This window comes from Panthera uncia (assembly GCF_023721935.1).
Source record: "Panthera uncia isolate 11264 chromosome D3 unlocalized genomic scaffold, Puncia_PCG_1.0 HiC_scaffold_8, whole genome shotgun sequence".
In the NCBI taxonomy this organism is placed as follows: domain Eukaryota; kingdom Metazoa; phylum Chordata; class Mammalia; order Carnivora; family Felidae; genus Panthera; species Panthera uncia.
The window spans coordinates 14,232,832-14,245,483 of NW_026057586.1; the positions used below are offsets into that span (position 1 = coordinate 14,232,832).

Sequence of the window (12,652 nt, forward strand, 5' to 3'; positions counted from 1 at the left end):
AGTGAGATCCATGGAGGAAACAGTAAGTCTATTATTAATACTGCTTAACATTCTGGTATCAGGGGCAGCGCAGAACAGCTTTTTTAGCCCCTTTGTGTTTGTGATGTTCTTCATCTGTCTTGGAACAGTAAATAAAAGCATGTGCAAACCTACTCATGTAATCTGTCTATATGATTTATCACAACAACAAGATACTGGTTTTCTCCTATAATATAGGAGAGTATTAAAAAAGATTTCACCATACCCCGATCCTGGTAAAGGTATGGTAAAATAGGAACTCCAATGTACTGATGACGGGAGTATAAATCTGTGCTATCTTGGTTCAGGGCAATTTAACACTGTCAAAAATGCAAATGCTGAAAGAGGCAAAATGTGGCGGTATTAACAGTATGAAAAATTTAAAAAAATACATAGATACCTACACAAGAACCTCTCAATAGTGTTTACTGTCAGGGATTAAGAACATTGTATATAGTATGATTAATTTTGGGTGAGAAAAATTCAAACATAAAAATGCAAACTGTTACACGCTTAGATTTTTATTTTCTGTAAGAATTGATTAAAAACGATCAACGGTGGGGGCGCCTAAGTGGTTCAGACAGTTCAGTGGCCAACTTTTGATTTCAGCTCAGGTTATGATGCCAGGGTCGTGGGATGAGCACGGAGCCTACTTAAGATTCTCTCTGCCTGTCCCTCTGCCTCTCTTAAAAGGAAAAAAAGTTTTTAAGAAAAACTGACAGTTCTTACAGGAAGGTGAGGTGCTAATGCTCCACAGGATTCTGCTACAAGTAGACGTCTTTCCGGGTATTTGTGGTTAATCTAGAGTAAAAAATAAATAAATCAAACATGAACAACAGAACCTCCTTTCTTCCAACAGAGAATTACTTTTCACAATAAATCCTGTTAAGAATGCAATAAAGCTTCTTTTTTTTCCACTTCTGGGGATCCCTGTGTAGCTATCACTGGATCAGGAATAAGGGATTCAGAGAGAGCCTAAAAAATGAGGTCACAAGGGTTATCTGTTAAAGAAAAAAGGATAAAGCAAAGATGAAAATGCGGCAAGGTGTCTAGAGATTGTGGGCTTGCCTACAGCTAGGCTTTCCTTAGGATGTCAGGAGCAATTTTCTCCAGCCCTAGAAACATTAGTTTATATTTAAATTTGAAAAATCCACCTTCTGAATATGACAGACATGGCTTATTAATAGGTGCCAGGAATAACTCATCAGTTCTCTTTTTCAACTAAGGGATTCGGAAGTAAGTCAATCAATGATTTAACCAGAACCCTTGACTAGTGATATGATTTTGTTTTTAAAGTAAGCAGACTTCAATCCACTCCTGTTTGTATATGTAAGATGATGGGGCTTTGCTGTGATGACTACACTGAACCATAACAAAAATAACAGAAAAATGACACATACTGGGTTTTGTTCCCATATGTCTTCTTCATAGAATATAAATCTTTCCTTGACTGGAAAAGAAGTATATCTGTTCTCATATTCCCATATGAAAAGGTGACATAATTCATTAATGTATTGGATGCCTAAAATTAAGAAAAGAAATTACATAGCAATCTACTGGGCAACAGATTGGAGGTAGTCGGCTAGATAGATCCCCGATATCCATGTTTATTCAGGTTATAGAAGAGGTGGTGGTAAAGATGTTTATAACTAATATCTGTAAATCAAATTTAATCTAGAAATAGTAATCCTGAAAGCAGAATGGTTTGGATGTCAAAGTACGCTGTACATAAACTTTCATTTTGCTTTTCTTTAGTCTAGCTCAGTGAGCCTTAAAATTAAATGTACATACAAAAATCAATTGTATTTCTTTGTATTGCAACCAAATTAAATTAAACTAAGAAAATTCTGTTTGCAATAGTTTCAGAAAGAATAAAATATTTAGGAATCAGTTGAACCGAAAAGTATAAAAATTATACTCTGAAAACCACAAAACATCACTGAAAGAAAATTTAAAGGAACTAAATAGATGGAAAGACATCCTAAATTCATGGTTTGGAAGGCTCACATTGTTAAGATGGCAATATTCTCCATACTGATCTACAGAGTCCTCATGAAAATTCCAGACGGCTTCTGGCAGAAACTAACAAATTCATCCTAAAATTCACATGGAAATTCAAGGGACCCAGAATAGCCAAAATAATCTTGGAAGTATGGGAACTAATAAGTTCAAAGGGTTGGAGTTTCTTTTTGGGGTGATAAAACTGTTCTAAAATCGATCGTAGCGATGGTTGCACAAGTCTGTGGGCACACTAAACACCACTGAAGTGTGCACTTTAAATGGGTGTAAGGTATCGGAGTATCTCAATAAAGCTCAACAGGAAGAAAAGGAAATAGAAAAAACTGTTAAATACTATATGTACATATAAATAATGGTACAGAATTGTAAATTCAAAGTTGTATATGTTGTTTCTAAGTTAATGTGACTTTCAGTGATTACAGCCTCATCCTAAATTAGCATGCACTATAACCTACAGGGGACATAAAGGACTGTCACAGACAGCAGGACTATATATAATGTTCATTTTACATATTTAATTTAGATCAAACTCTAATAAATTTTAAAGAAGAAAATGAATACTCAAAGAAATTAGGAATAGAATTCTAAAAGAGCATACACTTTACTGATATTCCAGAGACCAGTATTTTTAAAGCATAAGTGACTATGTTATTATAAATAAGGCCATGAAATTTGCCTGTATAAGAAATTCACCTTTTTTAAGGTGAATAACCCGCTTAATGACTAAACATCAAGTCTAGAAAGTCAACGATCCTGAGTTCTACATAGGACTGGAATATTAAAATTCAATATAACCAAAAGTACTGTTAGTAGATAGTGAGTTGGATTATAAATACATATAAATATAAATATATTTTATATATATTTATATAATATAAATATATTTTATATATTTAAAATAAATATTTTAAATGTGGGATAAATGTGGGATATAAATATTCCCACATCAACAGTTTACATTTCATCTTCTGTATAGATCTGCAATATATACAAGTATATAATACATATATTACTTCTATTACCTACACACATGCACACACACACGCACACGCACACGCACACCCACACCCACACACACCCAGCCTTCTTGCTCTCTCTTGAATTCACTGAGCACGCACCTGAGGGCTTTTGCATTTGCAGTAACTCACTGCATTCAGATCCTTGCCTAAACATCACTTTCTCGGGGATTCCTGCTCTGACCTCTTTCTAAAATAGCATTCTCCATCATTCTCTAACCCTTATCCTGCTTTATTTTTCTTCACAGTTTATAGTAATACAAGACACATCATTTATTTGTTTATTCTTATCTCCCCATGAAAAGGTCTCTGTCTTTTGTTTACCACTGTACCTGTCACTGGAACTAGTTCCTTAAGTATCTGTTGGAAGAATGAATAAAAGCAAGGCATCCCAGAGCGCTCTTAAGTGCTATTAAATCAGTGTGCTGGACTACAGAAAAAGCAGCATAATTTAGATCCCACATAATTCCACTAATTCCTAGTGGCATTTAAAAAAGAAAATGTGAACACTATAACAAACTAGAGCATAACAGCTAGGAGAAAACGCCATACAGTTATTTACCTGTTCCCAGCACTGCGGTAAAAGTTCAGCTTCTACACGTGTTGGTCCAACATGGCGTGCAAACGCCACACAACCTGTCAGTATCATTTGCCTGAAAAATAATACAAATGAATAAAGACTTATACTTACATTAGAAAGCACAGCTAGGACTAAGGGTTCAAAAGAGTCAGCTCTGGTAGCTCAGTCAGTTAAGCACCCACTCTTGATTTCGGCTCGGGTCATTATCTCATGGTTTGTGGGTTCGAGCCATGTGTTGTTGGGCTCTGTGCTGACAGTGCGGAGCCTGCTTGGAATTCCCTCTCTCCCTCTCCCCTGCTGGCTCGCTCTCTTTCTCTCTTAAAAGTAAATAAACAATGGGGCGCCTGGGTGGCTCAGTCAGTTAAGTGTCCAACTCTGTTTTGGCTCAGGTCATGGTCTCATGGTTTCGTGAGTTCAAGCCCCACATTGGGCTCTGCACTGGCAGCACGGAATCTGCTTGGGATTCTCTCTCTCTCCCTCTCTCTGCCCCTCCCCCACTTATGTTGTCTCGGTCTCAAAATAAACTTAAAATAAATAAATAAATATTAAAAAAAAAAAAAAAAGCCAGCTCTGTAATTCACACCACACACAGTACTTTTGTACAATCAAATTAGACTCTTCTTACAATGGACTAGGTTGCCGCCAAGAGGATGAGTTCCTTAAGACTCGTTCTTCCAACAGTGGTAACACCATTTGTGAGATGTTGTGAAGTTATCCTCTATTGGTGTGAAGTTGAATCTCATAACCTCCTAAATGAACTTCCCATCCATGCATTCTAAGATAGTATGTCTAATGCTTCAGCATCTAAGAACTTCAGTTTCTAGCCACTAAAACAATCAGCGATTATTCCCCCAGTATTTCTTTCTTTTTTTTTTTTTTTTAATTTTTAGCGTTTATTTTTGAGAGAGAGGGACAGAGTTCAAGCGGGGAAGAGGCAGAGAGAGAAGGAGACACAGAATCCGAAGCAGGCTCCAGGCTCTGAGCCTTCAGCACAGAGCCCGATGCGGGGCTCGAACCCACGAACTGTGAGATCATGACCTGAGCTGATGTCAGATGCTCAACCGACTGAGCCACCCAAGTGCTCCTATTCCCCCAGTATTTCTATCATTCAAAACTAGGGTATCATATTAGTAAAATGATATTTCTTTTTTTTTTAATTTTTTATTAAGTTTGTTTATTTATTTTGAGAGAGAGAGAGAGCACAAGCAGGGGAGGGACAGAGAGAGGGAGAGATAGAATCCCATGCAGACTCTGCACCATCAGCACAGAGCCTGATGTGGGGCTCAAACTCACTAACTGTGAGATCATGACCTGGGCCAAGATCAAGAGTCAGATACTCAACCAACTGTGACATCCAGGCACCCCCAGTAAAACGCTATTTCTTACATTTTTAAAAGTTAATTTAGTTATTTTGACAGAGAGAAGGCATGTGCGAGTGGGGGAGGGGCAGAGAGAGAGGGAGAGACAATCCCAAGCAGGCTCTGGGCTGTCAGCGTGCAGCCCAACATGGGGCGTGATCTCACAAACCAAGAGATCATGACGTGAGCCGAAATCAAGAGTCAGACGCTTAACCAGTTGAGTCCCCATAAGCTGATATTTGCACCAGTAAAATGGTATTTCTAACATCAGAATTTTATACCCAAGGTAACTGCAGTAGGCAGCTTCTGACATGGTTCCCAATGATGTCCACCTCCCAATATTCATGCTGTTGTAGACTGGACCTAGTGACCTGCTTCCAGTGAACAGAATAATGGCTGAAGTGATGGGATGTCTTTTCAGAGATTAGGTTACAAAAGTCTGTGATATCCAGCATTGGACCCTTTCTACTGCCTTCTCAGCTGGCATGCTTTGATAAAGTATGCAGCCATGCTGGAGAGGCCCATGCGGCAAGGAACTGAAGGAAATTCTGGCCAAAAGCTGGTGAGAAACTGAGGCCCTCAGTTCAAAAACCCATGAGAAACTGAATCTTGCTAATGACCAACTATGTGAATAAGCTCAGAAGCAAATCCTTCCAAGTTGAGCCTTGACAGGACCAGCCCAGGCAACATGTGGATTACAGCCTTATTAGAGACCCGGAAGCAAGGACCCAGACTGACTCACACAAACTACAATATAAAAAATCAGTGTTATTTTAATTTGCAGACAACATGATACTCTATGTAGAAAACCTGAAAGACCACCAAAAAATTGCTAGAATACATGAATTCAGCAAAGTGACAGGATATAAAATCAACATGCAGAATTCTGCTGCATTTCTATACACCAATAATGGAGTAGCAGAAAAAGAAATCAAGGAATCGACCCCATTTGCAATTGCACCAAAAACAGTAAGATATCTGGGAATAAACCTAACCAAAGAGGTAAAAGATTCATGCTCCGAAAACTATAGACACTTGTAAAAGAAACTGAAGAGGACACAAAGAAATGGAAATACATTCCACGCTCATGGATTGGAAGAACAAACATTGTTAAAATGTCTATACTACCCAAAGCAATCCCTATCAAAACACCACCAGCATTTTTCGCAGAGCTAGCACAAACAATCCTAAAATTTGTATGGAACCACAAAAGACTCCGAATAGCCAAAGCAACCCTGAAAAAGGAAACCAAAGCTGGAGGCATCATGATTCCAGATTTCAAGCTACATTACAAGCTGTAGTCATTAAGACAGTATGATACTGGTACAAAAACAGACATATAGATCGATGGAACAGAATACAGAACCCAGAAATGGACCCACAACTATATAGTCAACTCATCTTTGACAAAGCAGGAAGGAATATCCAATGGAAAAGAGACAGTCTCTTCAACAAATGGTGCTGGGAAAACTGAATGGCGACATGCAGAAGAATGAAACTGGACCACTTTCTTACACCATACACAAAAATAAATTCGAAATGGATGAAGATCTAAACGTGAGACAAGAAACCATCAAAATCCTAGAGCAGAACACAGGCAGCAACTTCTTTGACCTTGGCCAGAGCAACTTCTTACTAGATAAGTCACCAAAGGCAAGGGACACGAAAGCAAACATGAACTACTGGGACTTCATCAAGATAAAAAGCTTCTGCACAGTAAAGGAAACAATCAACAAAACTAAAAGGCAGCCTATGGAATGGGAGAAGATATTTGTAAATGACATATCTGATAAAGGGTCAATATCCAAAATCTATAAAGAAACTTACCAAACTCAACACCCAAAAAAACAAATAAGCCAGTTAAGAAATGGGCAGAAGATGGGACGCCTGGGTGACTCAGTCGGTTAAGTGTCCAACTTTGGCACAGGTCATGATCTCAGGGCTCGTGAGCCCGAATCGGGCTCTGTGCTGACAGCATGGAGCCTGGAACCTGCTTCAGATTCTGTGTCCCTCTCTTGCTGTGTCCCTCCCCCATTCATGCTCTGTCTCTGTCTCTCTCTGTCTCAAGAATAAATAAACATTAAAAAAAAAAAAGAAAAAAAAAAAAAAAAGAAAAGAAATGGGCGGAAGACATGAATAGACACTTTTCCAAAGAAGACATCCAGATGGCTAACAGACACGTGAAAAGATGCTCAACATCGCTCATCATCTGGGAAATACAAGTCAAAACCACAATGAGATACCACTTCACACTTGTCAGAATGGCTAAAATTAGGGGCTCCTGGGTGGTTCAACTGGTTAAGCACCTGACTCTTGATTTTGGCTTGATTTTGGCTCAGGACATGATCTCATGGTTCTTGAGTTCGAGCCGTGCATTAGGCACCGTACTGTCAGTGCAGCACTGTCTGCCCCTCCCCTGCTCGGGCTCTCTCTGTCTCTCTCAAAAATAAACATCAAAAAAAATTAGTGATATCTTTGTGCTTAAAAAAAAAAAAGAATGGCTAAAATTAACAACATAAGAAACAATAGTTGGCAAGGATGTGGAGAAAGGGGAACCCTCTTGCACCATTGGTAGGAATGCAAAATGGTGCAGCCACTCAAGAGAACAGTATGGCGGTTCCTCAAAAAACTAAAATTAGAACTACCCTATGATCCAGCCATTACACTATTAGGTATTTACCTAAAGGACACAAAAATACAGATTCGAAGGGGGCACATGGACTCCAATGTTTGTATCAGCATTATCAACGATAGATAAACTATGGAGAGAGCCCAAATTTCCACTGACTGCTGAATGGATAAAGATGTGGTGTGTACACACAGACACACACACACACACACACACGATGGAATTTTACTCAGCCATCAAAAAGAATGAAATCTTGCCATTTGCAATGATATGGATGGAGCTAATATGCATTATGCTAAGTGAAATAACCAAATTAGAGAAAGATAATACCATACAATTTCACTCATATATGGAATTTAAGAAACAAAACAGATGAAAGTATGGGAAGGCAACGAAAAAAAGAGAAGGAAACAAACCACAAGAGACTCTTAATGAAAGAGAACAAACTATGGGTTGACAGAGGGAGGTGGCTGGAAATGGTTAGATGGGTGATGGGTATTAAGGAGGGCACTTGCGATGAGCACTGGGTCTTGTATGTAAGTGATGAATCACTGAATTCTACCCCTAAAACCAATATCGCACTGTATGTCAACTAAAATTTAAATTAAAAAAAAAAAAAAAAAAAAATTTTTCCCTTTTCGCCCCCGAGGGGCTCTTGCGGCCCCCCCCCCCCCCGCCAAGGATACTTGGACCACACTTTGAGAATCACTTTGTTAGAGCAAACCTTTCTGTCTCTAGAAATAAGAATATCCTGTTTGCTTTGTATGTCCTTTGAACTTGGGTGCTCAGGCTTCAGAAATCAACTAATCACCAGCAATGTTGTTACCACAAAGCTGATGTAATGAGGAAGAAAACACCACCAAGATATCAATAATCGATTAAAGTTTTTTCGTTTTGGTTTTGGCTTCATAGTTATGAACAAACAAATCCTCTGCTATAAGAAATTTATTTTGGAAAGTTTTGAGCCTTAGAAAGATTCAAAATTAAAGTTAATAGTATATATGCTTCATGATTTGATTTTTGTATCTTCAATTATGCCTAGTGATTAAATTTCATATTGACTGTGAAAAAAAATGAGTGTTATTTTAAACCACATTCTTTTGGTGTAATCTGTCACAGAACAGTATATATTTAACCAATATAATAACTTCATTTGAATTGATAGATTTGAAAGTTACAAGAGTTTAGAATTTTAAATATATTTTTTCACTCTTCAGAATGAAGTTCCATTTTAAATGACTTTAAAATGCAGAACTGTAATAAAATAAAATAAAATAAAATAAAATAAAATAAAATAAAACAAAACAAAACAAAATAAAATAAAATAAAATAAGATAAAATAAAATGCAGAATTGTAAGTTTTTCCATTTTTGGTTATCTAGTTCAAAATAGTAAAACCTGATGGAAAAATAAGTATGTTTTCTTTTTAATTTGTTTTAAGATTTATTTATTTTTGAGAGAGAGAGAATGAGAGTGGGAGGGAGGAAGGGAGGGGCACAGAGAGAGGGGGTAGAGGATCCAAAGCAGCCTCTGAGCTGATAGCAGAGAGCCCGATGTGGGGCTTGAACCCATGAACCGTAAGATCATGACCTGAGCCGAAGTCTGACACTTAACCGCCTGAGTCACCCAGGTGCCCCTTCAATAGATGTTTTAAAGTAGCCAACTTCAAGAAAAAGCAAATTAGAATGTTTATTCACATTAATTATAGAAACGGCACTTGAAGCCCAAGCAATGCTCACTATTTCGCAATATAAGTCAACTTAAACTGAATAGTAACTTTATTTTTTTTTTTTATTTTTTTTTTTTAATTTATTTTTGGGACAGAGAGAGACAGAGCATGAACGGGGGAGGGGCAGAGAGAGAGGGAAACACAGAATCGGAAACAGGCTCCAGGCTCCGAGCCATCAGCCCAGAGCCTGACGCGGGGCTCGAACTCACGGACCGCGAGATCGTGACCTGGCTGAAGTCGGACGCTTAACCGACTGTGCCACCCAGGCGCCCCTGAATAGTAACTTTAAATTTCAATTTAATTTAGCCAGATTAACTATAACTATTCTCTCAGGTTGAGGAGAATAATGACAAAGAACATCTGGACAACAACGAGGAAAATGTTGAGCCAGTATATCTTCAGTGTATATTACAGCTTCTTCTCACTTACCACAATCTTGTATTTTTATCTATCTGATTCCCCTTTATATTTATATTATCATCTCCCATGCCTATTTCTCAATTCTTCCTTTGCTTTTCTATTTCCTACTTTGGGAAGGCAAATAACACGAATAAAAGAAGAATGGAGAAAGAAATTCCCAAGGTTTACGGACAGCTTTTTAGCTGCCTGTTCCCCAGTGAAAATTTCTTAATATCTGAATATTGTTTTTTCCCCACTAGTGTCTTAAAAGAATGAGAAGGCACGTATATTGGCTTCATAAACGTTTGACTCTTTTAGTAAACGAACTTAGGTGAAATGTAGGCATTACAAACACTTGCACGAAACTCTCGTGCGAAATGACTTTAAATCATGAGCCACCATCTACATAGTAAAGATATATCAACTTGTTGAAAAAACGTTAGGCCCCTGAAGGCAAACTTCTTAGCCAGCAAAGTTAATTCGAAAAAGTATAACAGTTTTGAAATACAGATTGAAAACAGAAAAGGTCAGATAGCCTATCGATTATTAACAGCATTGGAAACAGGCTCCCGTAATGGTAAAAATAAATGTTCTCACTTGTACTAAATCGCAGGACAGGGATTATTTGACTAGTATTTGATGCAGGTAGGAATATGGTGGCAATTATGGTTGTTAGCAAAGAACTGGCAAAAAGCACCATTATTAAGCATAAAATGAAATTCTTCTTAGGAGACAAAGAAGCCTGAGATTTATTAAGTCAGGAAAAGTAGCAAGTGATTATATGACAAATACATTATGCTAACTTAAACATCCTGCTTTGTTAATTTGTTACTCACATTATACACGGTAAGTCGACTGATCAGTCTATTTCAGTAAATACTTTTATATCTGTAAGGTAAAAGATTTAAGCGTGGGCACGAGTGCTGAATTCCTGACCTAGCTCAACCTGATGTAAGCCCAATAGGCACTTTTGGCCACCAGGTGGCAGCTATTAGCTTTCCATGCAGAGTATGAAAACAGCCTAGAGATCCGAGGTTTCTGCCTTGAAAATTTAAAAACAACAATGTAATAAATGGTATTTAATTATTAAGCTGTCAGGATAGGGAAGAGTATTTTTCAAGGAGAAAAAATATTAATTTTCTTAGCACCATCAAACTGTCCTTAAAAAATTTTTAGTTTGCAATGAATAGTACTTAATACAGTGATTTAATTTCCCTTCTTTTTCTTTCTTTCTTTTTTAAAAAAAATTTTTAACGTTTATTTATTTCTGAGAGAGAGTGAGACAGAGTATGAGTGAGGGAGGAGCAGAGAGAGGGCGACTTAGAATCCCAAGCAGGCTCCGGGCTCTGAGCTGTCAGCACAGAACCCGATGTGGGGCTTGAACCCATGAACCATGAGATCATGACCTGGGCCAAAGTCAGATGCTTATTAACCTACTGAGCCACCCAGGCGCCCCAAATTTCCCTTCTTTCTATTGGACTAGCATGTGAGGACTGCTGGTGTAGATTCATCTTGACTCTGGATCCTGAAAGGACATGTTCTCCACTTGCTCAGGTATATTTTGCTAAGAACAGGAAAGAGATATATACTCATAATGTTTTAAAATCTATACGGCCATCTTGACTCTCAGAGTTGAGAGATACCTTGTATTTAAAATTTTGAGCTTTTGCCCACCCCCCAAACCAAGAGCACACTGTACACACTGTAAGTTAGCCAATTTGACAATAAATTGTATTAAAAAAAAAAATAAAGACTTTGACTAGAATAGCAGACCACTTTTTGCAAAAGTGTTATACAGATTTTTACTGTTTATAAACATGGACTAGACCTAGGTCTTCCAAAATATGTTTAGGTCTTTTATAATATTTGTAAGGTTTTAAAATATTTAACATCATTTGTAAGATTTATTCCTTGGAATCTTACCCTTTTTTCATGCTAATATAAATGGATATGGTTGGACCTTGAGGACATTAAGCTAAGTGAGAAAATCAGACAAAGATGTATACTGTAAGACATCATTTATATGAGGAATTTTAGAAAGCTGAACTTGTAAAAAGAGAGTAAAATGGTAGTTACCGGGACTTGGGTGTGGAGGAATTGGGGATATGCTGTTTAAGGATACAAACTTGGAACTAATAGGTAAATAAATGCTGGAAATATAGTGCACAGCACAGTGATTATAGTCATTAATATTGTATCATAAACTTCAAAGTTGATGAGAAGCTAGATCTTAATTGTTCTCCCTACAAAGAGATAATAATTATATGACATGATAGGGGTATCAGATAACACTTTGATGGTAATCATATTGCAATATATAAATGTATCAAATCAATCTACTGTATACCTTAAACTTACACAATGTTATATATTAATTATATCTCAATAAAAATAAGAAAAATTAAAATAAAATAAAAAAAATAAAAGTTTGAGCTTTAAGGTTAAGCATCTGACTTTGACTCAGGTCATGATCTCATGGTTCATGGGTTGGAGTCCCAAGTCAGGCTCTGCTCTGATAGTACAGAGCCTGCTTGGGAGTCTCTCTCGATCTCTCTCTCTCTCTCTCTTTCTGCCACTCACCCACTCACACTTTCTCTCTCTCTCAAACTAAATAAAGAAACTTAAAAAAATATATATATAATTTTGAGCTTTACTTGTTTTGTGATTTTCCAACATTCTCAGATGAGGTAAAAAGTGACAGTCAGTAAAACAAGTATTGAATATGTAAAGTCACCTACCTAATCGTAAAGTGCAATACTATTGTTTTGCAAAAGTGTAGGCAAAACTTTTTCATTAAGACAGAAAATTATAACAGAAAAACATTTCAAACGCCCATATTTTACCATCCAGTGCTTAGTCAAACCTATTGACCCACAAGGATGTTCTGTTCACGTTCACACCTGC

The 12,652-nt window shown here is 37.4% G+C and overlaps 1 protein-coding gene across 6 annotated transcripts in view; it reads right to left on the minus strand.

Moving 5' to 3' along the window:
- RELCH (RAB11 binding and LisH domain, coiled-coil and HEAT repeat containing) overlaps positions 1-12,652 on the minus strand; it is a 116,312-nt gene that overhangs the window by 50,254 nt on the left and 53,406 nt on the right. For all 6 annotated transcript variants that reach the window (XR_007455319.1, XM_049619765.1, XM_049619764.1 and 3 more), the window contains exons 12-13: positions 3,616-3,706; positions 748-819 (exon numbers count right to left, since the gene is read on the minus strand). Coding sequence is in view for 5 of the 6 variants with exons in the window: in XM_049619765.1 (XP_049475722.1) it covers positions 748-819; positions 3,616-3,706 (163 nt within the window). In the remaining variant the exon portion in view is untranslated. The remainder of the gene's footprint in view (positions 1-747; positions 820-3,615; positions 3,707-12,652) is intronic.